Here is a 25,336-nt window from a genome sequence, read left to right as displayed (position 1 = left end):
ACATGGGAAAAATCCTGACAACAGTTTCCCCTCTCAGGCATACATACATAGACTCTTGCACTGCTCTGCTCGTTGTGTTGACAACAGTCGGCCTAAAGATTTAAAAAAAAAAAAAAAAAAAAAAAAAAAAAGGACATTTCTGGGGAGAGGTTTATCTGCTCCCCCGAAACAAAACTAAACCCCCAACATTTCTGTCCTAACAAAAAGCACCTGTTTTCAGAGGGGTAAAAAGCAGACAAGCGTGTTGGCCGTAGCGAGTCTGTGTTCAACCTTTGGTTATGTTTTTAATGCGGACCCGGTTGCGACTGACAGTAGTGCTCTCTTGACCCCCCCCCCACTTAATCCAACAGTGCTGCTTTCAACAGAAAAGTCATTAAAGGTCAGTGTTGCTTGATGCAACTGAAGGCTCCGACTAGTTGCAAGCCAGCTTTTCTTCAGCCTGCTCAGCAGCTGAATTCACAGTATTCTAACAGCATGGTTTACACCCCCCCCCGTTTCCATAGTAACTCATAAAGCTTTAACTTATAATGCATAGGAGGGGCTGGGAAACTTTTCTTCACTCGTATTTCTCCAGTGGAAATGTAAAAATGAGGACTATTTTGTAGTGAATGTAGCAGATAAGTTAAGCAGAGAGAGAAAAATGCAAGAATACAGTGTACACAACCATCTTGTGTCTGGTGTCCCCATAAAATAAAGACAAAAAAGTCCTAAAATAATAATAAAAAAAAAAAAAAAAAGATTTTTTTGTATCTCCAAGGCCATGGATAGTCTACCACATAATTTTTAACTTGCCTGCTGCCTATCAGGGCGGTATCTCGCAATAGTGTTTCAAACAAGTTGAGCTTACAGCAGGCCACCAAAGGTACAGATAAAGTGCTTTTTCCTTTTTTTTTTTTTCCTTAAATGTGTCGCTTTAAATAATTAGATGTAAAAATGGTTCTCAGGATATATGAAGAGTTCAAGGGAGGGGAGAGGGGGGGATAGGTAGACGGGAGGATCGTAGAGTTTAAAATGAAATGGAGAGAAGACGCGACATGATTCTGGAGAGGGACAGAGTTCAGCATAAATACATCCACAAATCCAACGAATGTTACGGAAGGGCTACAGATGAAACACTGTGGTCACTGGAGGAACTGGAGCAGTCGCTACCGTCTCTGGATGGAGCCTTTCACATTTTCAGAAGATTCAGGGTAAGACTTTTAAACTGTGGGGTAAAAAGTCTCATGTCCAAGAGAAAGGAGAGGAAGAGGATGTTTGAAGACGCCACTGACTCCCTCCCTGGACGAGTCGGACCTCGACGAGGACCAAGACAATGACAGCAGCACATTAGGAGGTTTTTGCGAGACTGTTGTTGAAAGATGATCTTAATAAACCATTACAGTCAATAAATACATTCGGGTCCTTGTAGTGTTGTTATTCGGCTCCATTTGAAATATGATTAAATCTAGAAAATTAACAAAAAACTGTAATAGTTCAGTTCATGACCATAGGAAGCCTGGTCTTCTCTTTTTTTTTTTTTCTTTTTGCTCCCTTATCCAGTCTCATCACTCCACCTTGGCAGCCATTTTTCCACCAGCCTTGTAAAAAAAAAAAAAAGAAAAAAGAAGCATATAAATAGTAGCCGTGGCAACCGCACGTACTCCCTCCTGGGCCTTGATGACAGAGTCTGAGAATTCAGGAAAACCTCGGAGACCTCTCAGTCCTTCCTCAGCTTCTACACAAGAGAAATTAAAAAAAAAAAAAAAGGGGGGGGGGGGGGGGGGGGGTGGATGGAGAACAAAGTAAACACAATGAGCAAACATGGCAGGTCAAACATCCGATATACTGGTTTTTTAAACTGGGCACAAGAGTGGGATGGATGTGGTTCTCAATGCTCGTCATCAAAAGATTAGAGAGCCATGTCAAGTCAAGTTGGCTTTTTTTTTTTTTTTTTTTTTGCTTTCCAACTGGCTCAGTGAGAAAAACGCTTCCTTTATGAGGTACAGAGGGAAAAAAAAGGAAATGGAAAAAATCCCCACCAAATATAGTCTCATCTTTACCCCTTGCTGTTTATTCTCAGCTCCTACCAACCTCATCCTGGCTGCTGAGCCCATAACAGAGCAAACAGAAGGGTTGGAAATGGCCTGTCTGGTTCTGTAGGCCTTAAAACAGAGTCATGCTTTACTGAAAACATACGCTAACGTACTTAACCTGCTTTAATCGTGTCAAAGCAACGCTGTGTGAACCTCCCAGAAGCAGAAGTTTAAACAAAATATTCCAGCAAATGGTGTAATGTCAGCTTTCATTACACCGTTTGCAGCACTGAATACGTCTGTTTTAGATTGCGTGGATAATACGGGCAGGAACAGAAGAGCTGAACGTGTTTGTTGTTCAGCAAACAGCTGGAAAATCATCTCCAGTCTCCTGAAGTTTAGACTAATTCAGCAGGACATGTTTAGAAAAATGAAAAGAAAAAGGACTAAATAATCTGAAGCTGCTGACTTTTAGGATAAGATTTGCTTGCAGGTACTGTCAACCAGCATTAGCACCAACAGCAATGTAATAACCAGCAGTCACCTTCTTTACTAGTAATGAAACACTGAAAAAAAAACCAAGTCTATTGGTTTTATTTGGATTTAAAATGACATTAATTCAGCTGCACAACCTGAAGGCAGCTGCTTCTCTGACTGGGTGGAGACATGTGCCAAGTGGATGTTTATCCGTCATGTCACTACATGTAAGACTTGCCTATTTTAAAAAAAAATAGCTGAAATTGTAACAATAAGAAGCAGCTGTTTGTAGGCTGTAGCTCATCTTTTGGTCTATATTAGTCTGCTGCCTCTTTGTTGTTGGTCATTCGTCACATGACCAACATGCCATGTGCACTCCCTCAGTTCTTACTCATTTGTACCAAATCTTTGCTGTTATTCTTCATCTTTGTTTCCACATAGCCAGACTAGTCACTCATGGTTAGTCACTCAATAGCTAGTTGGGGACATTAAAGACTAGACTAAGTCAGATGAGTCATAATAATAAAACTAATGTTAAATGAGTGTGTAGGGATGCCACAATTATTTGATTTCACCATAAGAGGCACCATTAAATGCTATAACAAATTACTCGTAAAGATCCCTTGATACTGTCACTTTCAATCTGCGCAACTTAAAATAAGAACAAAATTACACAACATCTGTGGAGTTATTTCCTCCAAGAAAGCCTATTCGGTCGTCTTTGTTGGACTTCTTTGGTTAAGGAAAAAATGACCAAGGTGTCATTGTTGAAGGCAGATTGCTGACTTGTAAAGGACGACACAAAGTTGCAGAAAAAGAGGAAATACATAGAATACATTTCATCACCTGCCGGATTGTATGACAAAGTACCGGTAATTGTTCTGTCACTGGGTTAAATGATGCTACGGTTTATCTAGTATCACATTTAATTAAATGTAATTATATTTTACTCATTTTACATACGACTGGTTGGGTTTACAGTGATGAGTTAAGCAGCGTTCAATGAACGTTACTTTAAAAGCATGTGACCTTTTTATTCTATTTGAGAAAACCAGAGTTAATATGAAGTGTTTATTTCTTTTTACAAAAAATAGGAGCTCTTTAGTTATTATACTTTGCTTCTATATTATTTATGTTTAAGACCTATAAGGAGTGTTCATGCATTTATATTGTGATGTCAATAATAATCACAATGACGTGATTAGTTTTATTTTTTGTCAACAATCCAAGAAACCAAGAAAAGCTGTAATTGTGACATTTATATAAAAACACACAATGGTGTCTTCCAATACTCCAAATGACAGATAATAAGGCAAAAGGAGGAACTGCTGTGTACTAACCTACGTGTCGCAGTGGGAAAGTAGTGATGTAATCTCTGGACCCATGTGACCAACGGCCTTGGCAGCCTCCAAGATGGCTCTTCTGTACATCCCTTTCTTCTTGCGGTTGAAGCGGGACCTGAAGAGCTCTCTGAAGGGCGAGAGTTTGGCAACGGACAGCTGGGAGGTGGTGGGCGAACCGAACCACGCCACCTTCGCTTGGGGCCACTGGGCCTCGCAGCTGGCCGTCTCCTGTTTGCGAGTGCCGCTGATGCTGAGCACACGCGCCGGCCACCAGGGGAAGCCGTGGATCTTCCCCCACACGATGTCGCCCACTGCCACCGCGTGACCCTCTTCTGTGACGCATTTCGTCATGCTGCGGGTGTGAAGCCGCACTGTGAGCGGCGGCACCGTCTTGCAGTCGTCCCGAGGAGTTACCGAAGAGGAGGTGACGGAGAGGTCTTCGCCTGGCGCCAGGTCGCACAGCTCCGGCGAGGTGCCGTCAGAGCTGAAAGACTTCGACTCGTCGAGGCTGTCGCTGCTGCAAACCGACAGGCTGGAAGAATCTGCTTTACGTTTCCGGAAATTGATGAGAAGGGTGAGGTCGCTGTGGCTGCGCTCGGCCTCCTCCCCAGAACTTCCTGACCATAACTCCAGAGAGTTCTTCCCCTCGCCAGAGTCTTCAGAGTGGGGGAGACATGGGCCAGGCGCCCTAGGGCTTCGCCTCCTGGGGTCTCCAACTAGCTCCGTGTCATACTCGACCATGGTCTCTTCGCCCTCCCTTTGAGGAGGTCTCAAGTGGATCTTTGGAGGGGCCGAGTCTTGACCAACGTTTGCAAAAGGCCTGGTTAATTTCAGTTTGGGAATAGACACAGTGAGGCCAGACCTTGTGGCATCGAGAATGTGCCTCTGTTCCTTGGTTGTATCAGCGGACGCCTTGCCGTTTTCTCCCACGCCGTTCTGCACCAGCTGTTTGGGGCAGAACGGCTTGACTGAACCGTGAACTCGTGAGGGGATCTTTATAACCTTCCCCTTTCCCTGTGGAGTGCTATATGAAATCTTTATGACAGGACTGTGGGGAATAACGTCACCAGCAGGGTACTTTTCCCCGTCAGCTTCACCCCTTTTGTCCTTTCTAAGGCGCTTACTGTCAAAGCTGGTGCCATTTTCACGTCTTTTGGTGTCATTTGTGGCAACGACATCCTCTTTTCTTGACAGCTTAGTTGGGGCATCCTTATAATCTCCCTCATCGTCGCTCTGAAGGGCATTTTCTTTTCTAGAAGTCTTGGTGCTGCTCATGGAGTCTTTGCTGTCTTCGTCGCTATTTACCGTGTTCTTGCACTTTTCACACAGTACCTGCCGTGGCCGCAGACGAATGGTACTAATAGTCATGCGCCCGGGCTCTCGCGTCCGCCTCTTCTTTCTCTTGATTGGTCGGGGAGGTGGTTGAGGTACCCACTGGCTGTAAGTGTGCCGCACCCATAAGGGCTGAGGGAAGGGGGCTCCTTCAAAATAAGGAGGATAAGGAGTCTGTCCAGCTGGCACTGGTGTGGGGACGGGACAGGGCGGAGGTGCAGGTGGGGTGGGTATGCTGCTTTCTGGGAGAGTGTTTTCATCCTTTGGCAGGTGCGGAGCCTGGCTGGGGGACTTGGGAACAGGCTCCGCACAGATTTCTGGGATTTCACAAGCCTGTTTAGATATGGGGCAGTTCTCCAGTTTGGCCGTGAAATCTGGTAGACAGAATAGCCCAGTCCTAAGATGAAAAAGAGAGATAAACACATAATAAATATCTGAAGATCTTACGCCACAGCACTATAGTCAAGCCCTTGTACACCCCAGCTCCAAAAAGCCAAACTACACATTCAAACAAATTTCAACAAAAACAAATGTCTTCTTGTGCGAGCTTTGCCGAAGTAAAAATATAAAAAAAAAACCCTCAAAGCGTTTCACAATTATTCCCACAAATGACTACACACAGGATGCCCTTTAAATAGAAAACCTCTTTCTCTCGCCCTGCTATAACACCGCTCTGCCTGTCACCTGTGTGCTGAAACTTCATAGTGAGAGGGGGGTTGGGGTCGACTAGTGCAAGCCGTGAAGTTATCTGTCATTTTGCCTCAAGCTACAAAACTAGATCAACAGTATCTCTGATTTTCACTGGGTGGTTTTTATGCATCCTTTTACGTTCTCCGAGATCAACAAACATGCTCAACAAATATTAAAGTCTTTAAGAAGTGGCTGGCCAGGGGAAAGTAATGTAGCTGTGCTGCTTTAGTCAGGAGACAGCAGACAAAGAGTCTCCAGGATGCCCAGGATCCCTCTAACTCCCACCTCCTTCCCAACATCTGACTGAACAAAAACAATCCCATGAATCACTCGGGATTCACAGATGTAGCCAGGAGATTTCAGTTTGTTTTTGCATCCCTGTCTGCTTACGTCTCATGTGTGGTACGATTATTAATTAGTGCGCATTTGGGGATCCCATTTACCTCCCCCCCAAGAGAAGTAGCTGGCAGAGCTTTCTGTCTCTTGGTGAGGTTTGCTTCTCTCACCTTTATATACAGCCCCCTCAGGCTGCCAAATATTAGCCTTCACTGTGACTGACATGGCACAAACACTGCTGCCTGTGTCAGGGAACAGCAAGTTAAGCAAAGTACAAGGACGCACAATATGACCAGAGATGATTCACAGCACTCTTGCCATTTCTTGTTGTGTACAGTGTAACTTGATAGCAGAGATTAGCCTGAATGACAGAACTAAATCATGGTATTAAAAAATAAATATATGAAAGCTGTGGGAAACAATGGACGGAAATGGTTTCCCTTAAGCTGAGAAGGAAGAAGTCAGATTGTACCCTCTGACAAGGCTTAATATATAGATCTATTTTAAGTGATTTCAAGGCCTTCCCTTTTCTCTTTTGGGTGGGTTATTCTCAGGGCAGCTTGAACTCTTGCATAAAGAAGGGGCAAAGCTGATTTTGATGTTGAAAATCTATTAATAGTTCATAGCCAGTGGCTGTTAAGGCGGACAATACCAAGAGAAATACAAGGATTTTACATGTGACATTTAGTAAAAAAAAAAGCCACAACAGACCAGATTCTCAAATGTGAAATTCTACTTGCATTGATCTCTCATTGGAACAGATTAGTTATTGTGAAAGACATGGCCTTTTGTACCAAACAGAGTTTCAAGATGGTTGCTATTTGTTTAAATATATTAATCACAGTTCTATTTAAACAAATCACGGTCATTTTCCATTGTTTCTATACATTACACATGATTGATTCAAATAGGGATAAATCTCAAATCAGGCCCAGTGTTTCAGATTTTTTTTAATCAACACTATCTAAGCAAACTTATGGGCATTCACTTGCATGTATAATTACATATAAATACGTCTTCTAAAATGATACATTTCAGTCCATGTCTACTTTTATTTATTACGTTTGAGCTGCTCTGTATTTGATTAGGCTAACAATAAGCTATAGATGAACTCAGTAACAGTGGCTACTGTACAACATAAGTCTTTTAACAATCTCTGCACACTGGATTACTGTCATGACAAAAAGTTTCACTGCAGAAATATGACGAGTTTAATCGTCTCAATAAATGATAAATTATTATTAGTTTGTCATTAGCAGCATGCTAGCCATTAGCTACTTTGTCAGCTACAATAACCTATCCTTTTAAAGGCCCAGAATGTTAGCATGTTAGCAGGGAGCTAACAAGCTCAACTTAGCAACAAGGCTGTGTTAGCCGTTAGCATGGTTTGGAAAATGTATTTCACACGGGAATATAAAAAAAAGTTAAAGAAATAATACCCACTTTTTGTTGGAATCAAGCAATATCCCCGTGTAGCTCCTTTCTCGATAGGTCAGCGTCACCACCAGTGTATCGTTAACTACATGATCGATAGTGACAGGTATCCGAGAGCCGGCCCGCAGCTCCTCGGCCACAGCCTCCATGTTTCCCGGGATGACTTGTCCGGCTCCGCGGTACTCGATCCCGGCCAAGGGAGCCACGGTCGCGTCGGCCAAAGATCCGTCTCCCTTCGCTATTGGAGCAAGAGGCTACACCAGGGCATAAAATGACGCCATCACCCCCACCAAGTCAATTACAACAGTACTGCTACCGCTGACATCACGGTCTCTGTGCTACAAGAGCAAAGAAAAAAAAAAAAAAAAATCTCCAAAGACAAGGCCTACCCTTTCTCTGTCTCACTCTGCGGCGTTTAACGGCATTCATGACCGTGACTTTATCTTTTCATTACCCCCTGTAGAGACACTTTATGTTTCTGTTGGAAACAAAGATAAACTACCGTCACAAATTAACTCTGATCAGACAGAAAATATTTTTCCAATCAAGTTAGAAGTTATTAATGTTTTCACAGAAGACTGAATGTATTGATGACAGCTTACATCTAAAACGTAAACATTTAAATAATCAAGATTAAAATTATGGTTATCTTTATTTATTATAGATTTGATTTGTTTTATGTTTTTAGGCTTATTTGGGTACAAGCTTCAAAATTCACATTGATTTTATAGTTTATAAAAGAAGAATCCTTTTTAGATTAAGTGAATTTCTGATCATTTTAACAACGTAACAGTTTATTATAACACAATAAATGCAACATTTTATTGTTTTGCCCTTGAAATTATTGTGATATAATAATGGAGCAGGTGTTATGCATAAGTCAATATAATGGAAATTTTCCAAACATTAATTTTCTGGTAAAATATCCCAGATATTTATTTTCAAGTATGACAATGGCCATTCATGGCAGATCATTCAAACAGGTGTGTCAACTTAGGAAAAAAAGCTCTGCCAGGGGTCTTTATTAAAGTTATGCAGACATTTTTTACATGTCGTCTGCTTTCTTTTCCTTTCCAGAAGTTGTTTCTGTAGCCTCCTCATCTGTCAGTCAGAGGAAAAAGAATTAGATCAGTGATGTGATTTCAATACTGATGGCTTTTTGTCAATAGCCAGTCATGAATCATGGGCCTCACCTCGTCCACATCCTCCTTTGTCACTGCCATCTGCTTGGCCATAGTGCCCCTGGGATTCCTGCGGCTCTCCTGCATCCTTTCAGCACAAGCATGGATCTGCTGCTCCAGCTTACAGGTGTATCTAGAGCCACACAGGCCAAAGATCCAGAGTTTTAGCTCAAAAGACGTAGATTTGGATGCTATGGTGTGGACATCCGCATAACATGCTTTATATAGTCTGCTGATTACACATGTGGGGGCAGTGGCTGATTGTTTTCTCTTCAGTTAAGACTGAGTCCATCAATGCAAACAAATCAGCACATGTTGCGCGACGTGATTTTGTTTACTACTTTTTTTTTTTTTAAAAGCATTGTGTCATTAGAGAAGAACAAAGGAAGTGGCTAATGCTCTGTGATATGTGTACAGTTTCTCTTTGTCCCCTAGGTGTCTCTAGCTTTACATTATGAGCCACATGGCTTAAAATTGTATCCATGGAAAACTCTTTTGGAAGGATAGTTTTATCTATAAGTGTGCATTTTTTTAAATTAGAGATTGATGGGATCCCTCATAAACATTTAGTAACAAATGTAATAAGCATGCTGGCTAAGATCAGATTTTTCTGGACCATAGACGACAATGTTTTTGACATTCGGAGTTCCAGTTTACCTGTCGTCTTCTGTCTCTGTGCATATGACACAAGCATGCTCCTGAAAAGTCCCACTTCTGTCCTTGGAAGAGGGTTTTGAATCTGTCTCCTGTAACAGAGTGCGGAACAGTGTTTTCTCCTTGACCTCAGAGCTAGTAGGCAAAAAGGATGATACAGATGTTGCAAAATATCTTACAAAGCTAACAGCCTCAGATAAAAGCTTTAGTGTGAGTGTGATAAATAACCTAAAAAAATGTCTGCTTATTTACCCCGATGCTGCTGGAAAACTTAAACTCTTCAGCTGTATGCAAGAAAAATATAGGTAATACTCAAATGTGTTCTAGCCATCTAATTTTTGTATGTATGCCATATGTGCTTCTGGGGGTGTACCTTCCCACTAAAAGCTATATTTTTTACTTGCAATTATTGTCAACAAGAGTTCTAATTAAGCTGCTACCTGAAAAAGCCCCTCACCAGCATCAAACTGGGAAATCTGGACATACATTGGATTTATTGTTTCAGTTGTCAATGAGACAGGAGTGGTGCTCTACTGCCCCCTGGTGGTTGGGCAGTTGACAGTCGCTGATCCCTAACTCACTGTACCTCTGGCTTTCTTTGTCTCTCCTGTCTCTTCTGTTTGTGCGCTGACATTTTCTTCTCCCGTGTTCTGTTGGCATGTGTACGCTTCTTCTGAAGTGCCTGTTGACTTTTACAGGGAGAGACAGAAAAAAGAGGAGTTTGATCGATCTAAATCAGAAAATAGTTTCTGGTTTTTTTTCTTGTTTCTACATGGTTGTCTGGAAAACATCGATCGCTCCTCATTGATATTACACACATCGACTCCTCATTTTGGCTGATTCATTGCTGTAAAGCATTTCTTTCTGTCAATGTTTTGTGCTGCTGGTGAAATCTAATTTAATGGTCAAAATAAAACAACCTACTTCTTCTCTTGAGGCCTTTTCTTCTGTTGAGTGTCAGACAAAGGAAGAAGAAGCTGAGGAATAACACTGGCCTTAGTTATTGTCGCTTTCCTGCAAAATTAAAGACAAACCAACTTTACTTTCATTGCTCTCCACAGTTATAAGTCCCAGCGGAAACAGCTTGGGGAGAATTATATCACCTGGTTCCTTCTGTGGAGAAAGTCATTAAAAAAGTGTTTAGGCATCCTTTTCCAGGGTATGAAGCCCTTCACAATGACAAACTAAAGTTATCTGCTACAACAACCATTTTATTCGCTCCCTCCTATCAGTGGAAAGAAAATAACACTTTTCACCACATCAGATAGATGGAGGATGAAAATGAGTTAATCCCGAGTGATTTGCTACCTGGATATGCTTTTATAGAAAGAAAATTCTTGACAGCCTTTGAAAAAAAACTTAAAAAAATACGAAGTTTTATTTATTAGTGATAACAAATTTAAGAATATTCTTGTAAAATGAAGAAAACTCTTTCATAAACATGTCAGAATTTCATATACAGTGAATTTTGGTTAAAGTAATGGTTTTTTTTGTCTGAAAATGACATAAGAAGATTAATAAAAGGGTATGATGTAATGCTATGATAAAGATTTAACATTTTAAGAGTCTTAAATTCTTTACAGTACCAGCAGTGGGTTCACTGGGTTATTTCATGCTACATTTGTTGAAGAATTTTTATGGCTGTATGTAGGAATGTCACGTCTCTGCTAAACAAATGTACCTATGGCCATAAATACATTCAGGTGAACCTGTACAAGAACAGTGGACTTGTACAACACTAAATGGGCAAAATTCTATAAAAAATTGTAAATTGCTAAAAAAAATTGAAAGGGATTCTTAAATTTCCTTTCATATTTTATGTTTTGTCTTGCTAGCTTATGGAATTTTACATTTCAGGTCTGCAAGACGTTCCAAAACATCAGTAAAGTAAAGCTTTTAACCCGTTAAGTTGCCATTTCTTCCAAAATAACATAAAAGAGGTTCTGGGTTTGACCAACGCAAACAGTGAAAGGTTTTCAGTGATTTTGACACTGTGTGATTTTTGTATCGTTTGTCTCAAAAATCTGCACACATTCTCCACTAGGGACAGCTCAGGACAGCAGGCAGACCAGTAGCAGTACCGGTACCAGTACCAGTACCAGTACCAGTACCAGTTCCCTTTTCACCCACAGCCTTGACTTGTAATGTAGGAAAAACACAGTTTTGCATTTTCTTTTTGGGAAAATGTTTGCTGTCTTAAAGGCAGCATGGCAGAATATATGTTACTCTGTGAGTTACTGCTGTCAGATAGTGTAAATGATCTTGGCCAAGTGCACCGATACGAGCCCACGCCATCGCAGAGCCTGGAGCTTGGACTTGTTACGGTTAAAAGTCTGGACCATCCCTTCTTTCTTTCTTCCAGAGCTCACAATGTCTCTTTGTAACGTGTGAGCTGGATACGGATTGGTCTGATCACAGTAACGCATTTCAGACGCCTCCGAGCCCAGAGAAGCTGACATGTGAATTCTTCTTTTCCACAGTGAAGGTTTGGCTGGTATGTGTGAATGTAACTGTAATGTACTTGACAGAGGTTTGTAACAGTAGTTATATCAGCCGTTCATGGATGTGAGTTGTTGATCCAGAGCCAACTGGTGGATTACACATCACAAGTTCAGAGCTTCTGCGATGGACGGGCGACCTGTCCAGGGTGTATCCGGCCTCTTGCCTGATGTTTGCTGGGATTGGCTATAGCTTCCCCGTGGCCTTTAATCAGACCAAGTGGAATAGCAAATGAAGAATAAATGAACAAATTAATGTTTTGGCCTCAAACTTTGGTCTTTACACGCTGAACTTCCTTCAGATTGCTTTAATTGCTCGATGATGTTGTTTTGCTCTGTAGAGGGAGACATATTCAAATACCTTTAAATCTTTCTTTGAGGATATTAAATCTTAAAGCTTTTCTCACATTCTCTGATAATCTTTACTCTGTGAACACTCAGCCTTTTGGGAATTTATACTCTACGTAAATGATTTGTTATTATTAGTTATGGTAATTTCTTGTTTTTTCATTTTCACTACGTTACAATGCCTAAACTCTCCTGGTCCTGACTTTCTATGAAAAATGTTACAAGTTAAAAATACAAGAGTTGGATGACGGGTTGATTAACCCTTTAATGACTAATGTATCATATTTAATACATACAGTTTTTAAGACTAAATGCATCACTTTGCAGTAAAAACTGTGCTCAAAACCTTGTTGTACACAATGTCACAGGTTTCTTCAGGTATCTGTGTACCTTATACACAACAGTATTTCTGACATATCACACGATAACATACAGGACATTTAAGCTAATTATTTTAGTTTATCTTTTATATATTTTGGGAAAGAACTAAATGATGACTTCATATAAAACAAAACAATCATTTTCTGTGCATTACTCTTTGGATCAGGTGTTAAAGTTGATGAGACTTCAGTTATCTTGGTTTCATGTTGCAGTGAAACAAGTCAAAATAAATTGAAGAATGACAAAGTATTTTACCATGTGATCATTGTTTTTTACAGTTTTATGTGGTGCTTGCTAACAAGTTTCTTCCTGTCATCACTGAAATGACCAATTAATTCTTCATGTGTGGTGTCAATAACTTTTAAACATGAAAACTTTAGTTTCATCACTTTCATTTCCGCCACAGATTCATGATCAGCTCTGACTCATATTTTTAACCAAAATGATCTCCCTGCAAACTGCTGGATGTTTTACTCCAAAATCTTAATGTGGGCTCTATTAGTCATGATGCTTTTGAATGCTATCTAAGATACCTGGTCTACTGGTAGGATAGTAAGCACCAAGCATTATCCTGTGCTGCCATGAAGGTATCCTCGAGCTTCAGTGCTTTTTTCTTTTCTGCATCTTCATTTTTGTCTCATCCTAATAAATGTTGATGACAAAAACTTCTTGTTATCTGAACTGGACCTACAGTGATCTATATTTGCATGAGAGCCACACTGGAACGACAGAGCCAACACGTGAGGCACATTTACCACAAACATGAAGAACCAATCATAACATTAAGTACATAATTAGTCTGTCCATTTTTTCTTGTAATTTCCTGCCTTCAAGTCTCCTCTCTAACATCTTCACATGTGTTTTAAGCTGCAGGTTCAGTTTTCTTTAGTTGTTGCAACACTGGGTTTCTCTCCACCTGATTTCCCCCCATTTGTTAAAATAAAATTAATCCATTTTTGGAGTAAATCATAAATAACCAAGCTAACATCATTAACCAAATGCTGCAGCAACTCAGCAGTGCTGCCAAGTTAAAAATGCGGCATGTCCAGATATTGCTTAAAAATGTTGCATGATTCAGCTGCAGTGTGTTGTATTAAATAGCAAGATTACACATATTTTATTTATAACCACTTCCTTTATATTAACATGTCAAAAATCAGAGTTGCTTCAAGGCTTCTGCCAGCTTGCAGTTGGACAGCACGTCGCTATATTTCCTGTAGTTTCATAAAATAAATATGTGCCATGTGAGTCCCAAACCACACAATGAGTAACACAGTTCTGTTATTTCAATATCATCACTTCAAAACTTAATGTTAAGTGGCCACAAGAAGGCCAGCAGAGAACAAGAACATCATTTTGGAGTCTAAACCTGAATAAACTGTGGAGGAAAGTCAAGATCAAAGTGACAGCAAGACAGCCTTTGAAAGTGTAAAACCTGAAAATCACTGCAGCAGAGGAGTGAACCACAGAGCCAGCAGACACGTGTGTTGGCACCACAAGCAGAGCATTTCCACATGAAGGCTTGCTTTTTTTATCCAATGGAAGTTATTTTACCTGTACGATCAGCTGACGAAGCTTTTAAAAGACAAAATCACGCCCAGAATAAAACCAGGCAAGTTGAATGAAATGGTTTATATTAAATAGGCTCTATTAGTCACTGAAGGCAAAATTGTAGTCAGCAAAAAGAAGGTGTTTATGATGCGGGCAGGAGTGAAACAGAAAACAAGGAGGAGGAAGTTTATTATAAGTGGGAAATGTAACATCACTGATAGGAACGTGAAGAGCTGATAGCACCAACATGGACATAGTGATAAATGTGGGAATGTGTTTCAGCTATCACACCGTACTGGCAGACAGACACAGCGGACAGAGTAGTAAGAGTAAAGGAGGAAGGAAAGTAGTGCTTGCTAACAACAGATGGTGTCATGAACGTGTTTCTGAGAAGGCATTTCAGTACACCCAGATATTACGCTGCTGCTGGTTGGGAGTTATCAAGCATACTGTCTCTTCAATGCTCACCTGACGATAGAATATAGTTGTTGCAAGATACAGGGAGGGACCTTGATTTAGGTTCTCACTAAATATTACTCTACTTATTCACTAAATATTACTCTACTTATTCACTAAATATTACTAAAATGACTAAAATTGATTTTTTTATCGATGGTCACGAGCTGTGGGTAGTAACCGAAATAATGAGATGGCAAATACAGGTGGTTGAAATGAGTTTCCTCTGGGCCTGGGTAACCAGGCTCTCCCTTAGAGAGAGAAGCTTGGTCATCCAGGAAAAGCTGAGTAGAGCTCCTGCTCCTCCACATTGCAGGATATTGCTGGCATCTACGTGAATCTATCCATTTATCACTTTCTTCCTTTGCCTGTTTTAATGCTAAGCTAGTTGGAGTTGTGTCAGGTAATGTTCAGATACTGATTCAGACAACCACCAACCATCATTTCAAACTTTCACTTTCACACATTAGAAAATCACACATTAGAAAATCACCTCATATCCTGCCTCTACATACCTTTTGGGGGCAACAGGAAGCTGTGGTTTTGGCTTTTTAACACTGTGTGCTGTCAAGGCCAGCTCAGCTATTTCCAGTTGGATGAACTTGTCTTTGAGCTCCCTGAACTTCTCCATCTCATCCTCATCCACTGACTCCTCCTCCTGCTCCTCCATATTGGACTCTATCACTTCTGACAGCTGGAGCTTCTCCACCACTGGCAATGAAACAATCATGGCAGCGTAAAGAATGTTGTGGGGGCAGATGAATCTGGCAGCAATTGTTGCCATCACAGCTGGTAGATCATGACTGTTTGAATGACTTACAGGTCACCAAGCTTTTACAATCATTTAGCATTTCTTTCTCAACACCTACTCCATGAACTGCATCGCAGGATGTAGATTTAAACCATAATTACACTCATAAAATGCTAAATATTACAATGATAGCTGTGCTGTGCACTCACATCTGCTAGACTTACACTGTCAGCCAATTACAGTAAATAAAAGGAGATTTTGCCCTCATCTTTCTTAATAACCTTGCATGCAGGGAAATAAATCATCTGATGGAGGGATCTGGCTCGGCTCAGTGTGCAGCAGCAGCAGCAGCCTCTCCTGCGGAGGACTGTCTCGGGCTTCTCTCACTGATTTCCTCCAGACAGTGCTCAGTGACATAGAGCTCCTGTTTAGAGCCCACAGGTTATCGATTATCTTCATCTGGCTAAAAATATGACTGACTTGGAAGCTGGAGCATAAAAAAGGGGGAGGGGGATTGGAAGGGGGAGGGGGGTCAGCTGAGTGGCATGAGCTGTCTCCAAGGGAACAGGAGTCACGCCAGTGAAGTGGTACCAGGGCGAGGAGCTATTTTTTGCTTCCAGCCGTCCTATCTTTTTAAAAAAGAGCAGATGGCTAAGAGGCACGTGTGTACACATCGCTGCAGCTCAAAGTTAAGGGGCCTTTGATTCACCTGGAGAGGTCCTTGCGCTGACTTGTCGCTCTGCCAGAACACTCCGCAGATATTGCAGGATGGACTGGTATCCCTGGTGCACAACGTCTTGTGGAGGAAAACGGATGGGGCAGTCCCTCAGGAGCAGGGCTCTGAGGGTGGTCACATTTCCTGGAAAAACAAAGGAGAAGGATGGAGTTTGTAGCAACTTACACGTTGTGCATTTAAAGGTGGCAGAAGAAGCAGGCATGTCCTACATTTCTTATTAACAACATTTATGGAAATGATAGCAAGAGAGGAGGAGAAAGAACAGCAAGGGTCAAATCAGTTTTTCACTGAACTGCATAATTGACCTCTTAGTATTTATTGCATGTGATTCATATGTAAATATGCTGCTTTTCAGAGCTGACAATAAAAAAACAAAAACAAAGGGGAAAGTTTCTATTAAAGCATGAGATGTGCTAATAACTCACCCAGCTCTGGTGGAAGCTCTGAGATTGGATTTGCTTCTAGCGCCAGTGTTCTCAGACACCTACAAGATCACAACCACAGATTATCAGCATGATTGACAGGGCTATGCTTTCATCAAGAAGCATCTTTTGTCTCTACCTGAACAATGTAAAAGCAAAGGAGGAAATTGTGCAAAGAGAGACAGAAAATCCCATTGTGGTTTCAATCACACATGAAACAGCACTAGAAAACTCTTTTAGTGTTGCAGCTGCGTAAGAAGTTTACCTGTGAGAGCCAATTTCTGCGGGAAGAGATGTAATTCGGTTCTTTCTGAGGTCTAGAAACTCCAGCTTGGGCAAACTGAGGAACATTGAATCTGGGATGCTGGAGATCTGGTTGCCTTCCAGACACAGATACTGGAGATGAGCCAGATTAGGATAAAAAGATTAAACATAAGAATACATGCAGGATTTAGGTGAAATAGACATAAACGGACAGTTAATGTGCTGTTTCTCAGAAGACTATCTGGGACTTGTTTTAGATGGGATCTTCTCAGACATAACATCTCTGTGGAGCAGCTTTCAGAGGACTCCTGCAGCTCAGCATCCTCAGGCGAGAAGAGCTGCATCTGTGGTTGGACACCATTCCCAAAGACGAAGCGTAGCTCTTCCTCTTTTTCTGTGACAGTCATTGTTGACATGTTTAGGATTTAAACTCTTGCTCAGTCCAAATAAGTCCTTTTTAAGGGAGTTACAGACTTTCCAATTTAAAGACAATAACAGGGTCGACTCAGCTACAAGCTAAATGTCTTCAGTTTGCGACTCCGCAGCTAACATTAGCAACCAGACACGGCGAGGTATTAGGATACCTGTTATTTTAGTAAACATTATATCGAACGCATTAAAGTTACTCGTTTTCTGGGGAAAAATAAAGCAAAAGCTGACATAACTTTAACCTAACTTTTTGGCACAGGCTCGAAAGTTTAACGTCGTAACCATGGCAACGGGTCTACGCAAACTACGGCAGCTGATTGCGGACGCAAAATTCCAAACAATATTTCTTACGCTGTAATATTAATGTTTAATTTGGAAACCAAACGTCGCCTTTCTGATATTTAAATGATAAAATCCATTATATTGATTATATTCCATCAGGATCAAATGTGACATTACGTAAAACGCAACATCTGCAAATAAATGTTGTATGTAGATTCTGCTGACAGTGTTAATCCGTTTTTCCCCTTCAGTGCTCCGGCTCCACCCATTCATCTTCTAATGAGGTTGAGAAATAATTCACTGAGGTTTATTTAGGACAGTGATGGCTGGTTTCTAAGCTGAAACCTCTCTGTACCGCACCGAAGTATCAGCTGGGTTTGTTTTATGTATTGTATGACAGTCTGAGCACACAACTACGTCGAATACAGTCACTGGCCAGCAGCTACTGTCACATTTTTCACTGGTGTCAAGTTAAACAGGATACTAACAAGCGACTTCTGGTTACTACCTTAAAAATAAAAGCCATACTAGGACAAACCACGGCAAACTCATTGTAGTTTAGGGGCCACAGAGAGTAGGTCATCACAGTTAAATGATAAAATAAATTTTATAAATAATAACGAAAGGCTATAAAAACAAACAAACAAAAAAAACCATTCCAGATTTTTCCTTTGTCTTACTGTAAAAGTGTATATTTTTACAAAATCATTAGGAAAAAAAAAAAATCGTTTACATACAATTTCAACAATATTTTTGCCCCAGTTTACATTAACATTTATTCATGCATTACAACTTACAAATCACAGTTGATCTGTAAAATCACAATTATCTGGAACTGAAAAATACAGTACCGACATAAAGATTACAGTAATTTTTTTAAACTGCACCAATTTATTTAAAATGGACTTTTCCAGTAATCCTGACCACCTGAGCGGACTCATCTCAAAATGCAAACTTGTCAGTTCTGCTTTGTAAATGATTTTTGTCATGTTCGAGTTTCTATGTTCAAACATAAAAAAAAAAGAGAATTAGTTAATTTGATCATGAATTAGTTAATTCATACATCTATTTCTCTCTCTCTCTCTCTATCTATCTATCTATCTATAAATCTATATATATATATATATATATATATATATATATATATATATATATATATATATATATATATATATATATATATATATATATATATATATATAAATATAAAGCTTTTATTTGTGAGAAAACTTCACTTTACTTCCGGTCTTTCTCAGTCTAACTACGTCTGCCTTGACGCAGGTCTCACTCTCGGCACAGACAAACAGAAGTCTGTGGGGTTTGGCTGCGGAAGAAAACTGAACACAACCAACACCGAGTGACTTCTCCAACCGAGCGCTCCAACTCACACAACTGTCTTTGTTTCATATATTTACCCCAGTCAGTCGGCACGTGCTCATACCACTGCCTTGCAAAGACTTTAAGCCCTTGCTGCCAAAAAGAAAGAAAAATACACATCGGCCAGAGAAAGCGAATTATCGGACACGGGTTTGGGTGAAATGTACGGCTGGTTTTTCTGTCTTTTAAGGAGGGTGTCCAAGGCAAAGCTGTAGTTTCTCTTCAAGAGGCGAGGAATGCAATCTGAGCATCAATGTTTCACTGGGGCAAGTGGAAGAAGAGGATGGGAGCCAATAGTTCTTCAAAGAGACCAGTTTTCGACGAGAAGGAAGATGGTAAGTGATGAGAAAAGTAGAAACTCCTGCAAAAATGACTCCTGTAAACATATCAAATATAACATTTGTCCAAACCAAGAGCCCAAGTTTCTATCAGAGGCTTGTATAACATTCAAAAAAGGGAACAAACTAACTTTGTTTTTGCTGGTGTAAAATCCATCTTCCTACTCAGCCAGCAGCAACTACTGTTTCACTTATATCACCCAGAGGAGATAGAAAAAGTAGCTTTAACATTTATATTTTTGTCTTATCCGCCGCAGTTCATCAGCACAGAAAGTTTCCTCACAACATAAAATTAATATCATCCATTCCTTCTGTCAGGGCAGAAAGTTTGTGTTGCATTCAGGCACTGTGACATCTCTGCTTCTGCTGGGAGAACACACCGAAATGCCTGCATGCACTCGTTTTTTGCAACATGGACTATTTGAAGACAGAGTGTTAATTGCATAATTAAAAGCAAGATTAGTGTCATGCATGAAAGTAATGTTAATTCACTGTCTTGCCAGTGTATGGGGAGAAATAAGCCTCTTGGCAGCAGACCCAGTAAGCTCAGCTGAGAATTTCTGTGATTGACTCCAGAAATGTTGCAGACCTATCATTTAAAAAAAAAAAAAAATATGAAGAAGAAGAAAAAAAATTTGCTCAGGCCAAGTTGCAAGGCTAAACTTGAGTAAATGAGGTCATTTCACTGCAGGGATATGGTCATATGTGTGTGTTGAGTGCGCCTTCATCCAAGGATAACCCAATTAAGGCTATAGCATTTTGTCAGTCCAGCTCCAGTTCAGACTACCACCAGGACGAGTGGATATAGAGAGGGATAGGAGTGGTCCTACAGTTTTAAGTGGTGCGCTCTCCTTCTTGCAGCAGCTGATCAAAGCTAAGCCCCACATCTAGAATGTATCCAGGTTTAGAGAGATGTTCTTGGCCAGAATGATTCTGTGTGATTAAAGTCAAAACCTGGCGGCAGAGGCTCGAACCTTTCCTTGCCGAGACAGTGTTTTCCTCTGTTTTGTTTCTGCAGAGTGTGAGGAGAAAACAAGGGATCGTCTTTGTAATGGAAAAAAAAAGTCAAGTGTCTTGAGTTTTCCCACCTATAAAAAAATAAACCCCAAACAGAATCCTGCACAGCAGCTTTGATCGTCAGCATCGGTGTCTCAGTAGATATTGTCATCGCTGCTATCATCGTACATAAAGACTGATGATGGATCAGCGGGTGCAAATGTGCTTTTGATGTAATTATAAAACATTTATATCACATAGTTATAGTTTTACATTTATATCACATAGATTTTATAAGTAAAAAAAAAAAAACTGTATAAAACAATCTGCTGGACATACCTGAACATGTATAATGTGAGTAATGGGCACAAATGCTTTTAAAAGAAGAGACACTGATCACCTTGAACTGTTTTAAAGCGCCGGTTCTGCGGCGTCTTTGTAAAGCAGCTGCTTCTCTGTTACCCCGTTCATTGTTCAAAGAGCTGCTGAGAGCTGATAACAGCCTGACTGAATCATGCTACACTGCCTTGTGGATGCTGACTTAGAGACTCTAGATGTCTCTTGCTGCCTGTCATGTCTCTCAGAAACTGAACCCCCCCGCCCCCCAATCCTCGGGCTTCTTGGAGAGCAGCATGTGTCCTACATTAGGCAGTAATATTAGAGTGGCGTTTGGCTCTAAAGGCTGCAAACATAATCAAGTGGTCAGGTTGATGTCCAAGCGTAGCTGCCAGAAGGGCTTTTTTGGCAAATAGTTTGATGAGCAGAGGAAGGCTGTGGAATTGATTGAGGTGAACATCCTGCCTGGTTGTGCGCTGCTCTCTTTCACTGACCCTCTTTGACAGCAGCACTCTGGGTGGGAAATAAATCCAGTGGTTAGAGAAATACAGGATAAAGTCTGGTCTATCGGCCACTCATCTTCATTTGAGAAATATTGTTTTATTTTTCTTTTTTTTTTTTTTTCTTTAAATGTGAATCTCTAATATGGTGATTTGATTTCTTTCCAAGCATGAGATAAGATGATTGACATTGCACTCAGTTATTTGAGCTATAAATGATGAGAACATGGAGAATCATCACTCTTGGAGTTCATCATTTCTGTGACTGACTCCAGAAATGTTGCAGACCTATCATTTAAAAAAAATGGAGTTCATCATTAAATCATATAAGATAGGAATATACTTCATTAACAGCTGCTTATAGTTTTTTGTTTTTTTTGTATTTCCAACACAAATACCTGCATAAGTCCACATATGCAAACAAGTCGGCGCCTTAAAGGAACAAGCTGTCGCACCCGGCTGATTGACAGCAAGCACAGCTCTAATGAGAGAGCTGTCCTTTAAACTGTGCAAATGATAATAAAACGTAATCTCAGAGGTAAATTAACGTGGTGTGTGATGACATATGTTGTTTGTTTAGTTGGCTGCGTCTGAAATTTTAGAGCAAGTACAAACAAAATGGGAAGGCTGTAGAGGGGAAGCGTACAGGTCAACCAAGGGAGACTACGAAGCATCTGGACAAAAGAAAGGAAGAACAAACAGACAGAAATGGGAGGTGCTGTTATGCTAAATTTGCAAGCGCCAAGAAAAGCTGAATATTTACCTTTAAAAAAATAGTTTAATTAATTTACACACACACCAGAAACGCAGAATGGATATTCTTTTCTTTGTTATTGTGACGCGTGTGAATGGGTCACCACGGTAACAGACACATAGGAAATAATCCGAGAATTATAAACACATTAAATTTAATTTATATGGTTGAGACATAATATAATATTATGCATTAATGAAAAGAAATAATTAGAAAACAGATAGAAAATGCATTAAGCTATAAATCAACACATCATTCACACGTTCTTAATATCATGAAAAATTTTATTTTTCTTGGAGATGGAATTAGACTTTTTTCCATTTTCCATCTAGTTAATTTAAAATGAGCGCCCCTCTGCACACAATTCTAAAGCTGTGATATTTTAGTTTAGTAATTCAGTTTTTTATTCTTGGTGGCAGAAGCGTGAGTAGGAATGAAGACAGGAATGCTGTTCCACAATTCATAGTTAAGTCTGTGGACCACCTGACACATTACACAAGCATTTAAAAGATAATTATACTCAGCAAGCCTTAAGAGATAATAACAATAAAATAAGAAGTTTGGTAGAATTATACTTAGACATGCTACAGCTTTCTGCTACTCCAAATAACATTGCAATAATGTACACCGACTCAAATAAAGTTTAAAAAGATGAGAATTGCTCTAATATTACAAAAACACATCATATCATCAATGTTATATTTTAAATGAAGAAATGAATCAATAAGAATCTCCACGACTTTTACAACTTCCTGCTCTTTATTAAAGGACTAATTTGTTTTTCATCAGGATTGTCATTAGAAAGGAAAACAATATTATGTCTGTTTTTAAAAGCTTAATATTTTATAATTTGTTCAAGTTCATTTGTATTTTTTGGAGCAAAACAATAGTTTTTATGATCAACAAATAAAATGTAATACAGATAAGGAATTCACAAAGTCATAAACCAGACGTGTCCAGCTCCAGTCCCCGAGGACCACAATCCTGCATGTTTTCCATGTATCCCTGCTCCAACACACCTGACTCAAACTAATCAGTCATTGTGGAGAACTTCATTGATTGTCGGGTCCATTTAAGCCAAGTGTGTTGGAGCAGGGATACATAAAAAACCTGCAGGTCAGAGGCCCTCGAGGACCGTCTTTGGACACCCCTGTCATAAATATACTATGTGAATTGAAGACCCCATCATTGATGAATTTGTATGATGATTTGTGGTTGTTTAGGTAAGTTTATTTCCATAGCACAATTCAACAACAGGGTGATTCAAAGTACTTTACAGAGACAATCAAACATTCTACATAAACATATTTAGAATACATACACATATTGGTGTATTCCTACCAAATGACGACTACACTAATATAACGCAAAGCGGCTGTTTACTGAAGAAATTTTATCAATTAAGACGTCAAACTTAAAGGTTTCAAAATTAGATAATAATGGGAAGATGGTCATATCAGAATTGAGCTCTTAAAGTACATCATTGAACAGCGGTCACTTTTACTGCTGGCTAGTCTCCATATGAAGGGACACTTCACACACTCCAAGTTCTTGTCTGAACAAGGAACAGTACTAGCCTGAGGCTTTTAAAAGTGAGCATTTGTTGTGAATATGCTACAATTCTAAACAGAAGCTGACAAATGCCTGCTGTAATTAGGCATAAACATGATTTAGTGATCTTTTGCTCCAGAGAATCTTTAAAGTCATCAAAAAGCATCTGTGCGTGTGGATGCAGAACATGCTGATGGTGATGTCTGTTTTTTGCATCATGTTGTTTGATCATTTTTGATAAGCCAAAGGCATATTTCCATTTCTGTGGACAATAAACTAGCATTCGCCATATAGACTTTGTGTGTGTGTGATTGCCTGGCTGAGTGTGTGACTGGTTGCTCATCCCATTGAGGATAAATTTCTGAGGCAGGGAAAGCAGATTTGGTGGAGGATAAAGATAGTCGGAGAGAGATGGCTGATTACAGGCACTGAATTCTGAGCCACTCACTTTCATCTTTGTCAAAGACACCCAATTTCTCTCACTTTCTTTATTCAACACAGCCCATTGGCTGCCTGTAGCTGCTGGCTTGCTGTCACAACAGTGTTGTGTAATAATTGGCCATTGTGATCACAAAAGATGCAGGGAAAAACCTCCTGCTACTGTTGGGATGTCACCCAATCTCTCTGAATGCTTCTTATGGTCATATATGTAGCAAAGCTTACAGTATAATTACAAGATTTTTCCATCAGCTTTTTTTCTGAGCTAATATCCAAATCCAGTTTGAAATCTTCAAACATCCATACAGTAATCATTTAAGAATTGTGGCAGAATTGGTGATATTAGCTTACTTCAAATCGTCATCTTTTGAATCAATACAATATCATATAGCCAAAATTAGCTTTTTTTTTTTTTTTAAATCCCTTTTTGTTCCTCAACTTAAACTTTAGTAACTTATAGTAACTCATAGTGAAATAATAAACATTAGTGGAGATATACCACATGCAGTCTAGAGTAGGCGAGGGATGTTAAGTGGTTCAGTTCAATACTAGTGGAAATTACAAGTGATTAGTTAGATTGTATCAAGATTGTAGACATCACAAATGGAAACCATAGCTCAAAGAAGCCCCATGGAACTATGATTGGTTCTATCAGGGAGACGCTTAGCAATGGCTAATTTTATATCCATCCTGCATCCTGCCTGTACTCTGAGCACTCTCCAGACAATAAAAGTCAGCCCTATGTTGACTCATCCTATCGCTTCATCGTCCGTCTCTTTCTGTCTTTCTCATCCACGCTTCCTCCAATAATGTACTTTTGGGCTTTTTTCCTTAATCAGCTATTGTGTGTGTTCAAAATGGCTGGTGTGTTTATATGAGCGAAACTCGGCTGAAATTTCACGCAACATCTGGAGAGCAAAAGTTGTTAAATGTTTCTCAGCCTTGGGACACTGCTGGGCAGTGATGGCTTCAGATATATAGATCATACATGTCACTGTGCCAATAAATAAGTCAAGACTGAAGAGTTTAAGGTTGGAAATATACATCGTGCAATTTTAAGTGATTCAGAGGCTCCATAAACCATCTCTATGTTTAGGACACACTACAGAACTTTTGCCATTTCCACCCTCCCCTGCCTCCTATCGACGGCTAATTTGGCATCCATTTTGCATCCTACCTGACTTATTGGCTCTCTCCAACCAGCAAAAGATGATCTTATATTATATATATAATATTATAATTGATCTTTTGTCCATTTTTCTTTTTTAATATTTTTTTGTTTCTTTGCCGTATCAGCAATGTTTCGTGTTCAGAATAGCAAGTTTCTTATTGTACCGTAGCCTCAGGATGCTGCGGGGAAGCAGCAGCTCAAGATATGCAAATAATAGATGTCACTATGTCATCCAGCAAGTCCGGGATGCAGAGTTTTATGGTCCTAAAGTTATGCAATGCTTCTTTAAAACTAGTGT

General features: G+C 39.9%; 2 protein-coding genes across 2 annotated transcripts in view; one reads left to right on the top strand and one right to left on the bottom strand.

Annotated features, from left to right (window-relative positions):
- Window positions 1-1,523: 1,523 nt before the first annotated feature.
- On the bottom strand, window positions 1,524-7,892 carry pwwp2b (PWWP domain containing 2B; the record flags this gene model as incomplete). The annotated part of the gene is given in 4 exon segments (XM_079249150.1): window positions 1,524-1,714; window positions 3,830-5,561; window positions 7,634-7,868; window positions 7,871-7,892. Coding segments are annotated over 3 exon segments (1,989 nt in total). The 3' UTR covers window positions 1,524-1,714.
- Window positions 7,893-19,150: 11,258 nt separating this feature from the next.
- Window positions 19,151-25,336, top strand: part of stk32c (serine/threonine kinase 32C) — a 123,814-nt gene continuing 117,628 nt past the window's right edge. The window contains exon 1 of the mRNA XM_079248937.1: window positions 19,151-19,289. Coding sequence (XP_079105063.1) covers window positions 19,208-19,289 — 82 coding nt within the window. The 5' untranslated portion in view covers window positions 19,151-19,207. The remainder of the gene's footprint in view (window positions 19,290-25,336) is intronic.

This window comes from Telmatherina bonti (genome assembly GCF_933228915.1).
Source record: "Telmatherina bonti genome assembly, chromosome: 11".
Lineage (NCBI taxonomy): Eukaryota > Metazoa > Chordata > Actinopteri > Atheriniformes > Telmatherinidae > Telmatherina > Telmatherina bonti.
This window is presented reverse-complemented; position numbering and strand designations above follow the sequence as displayed.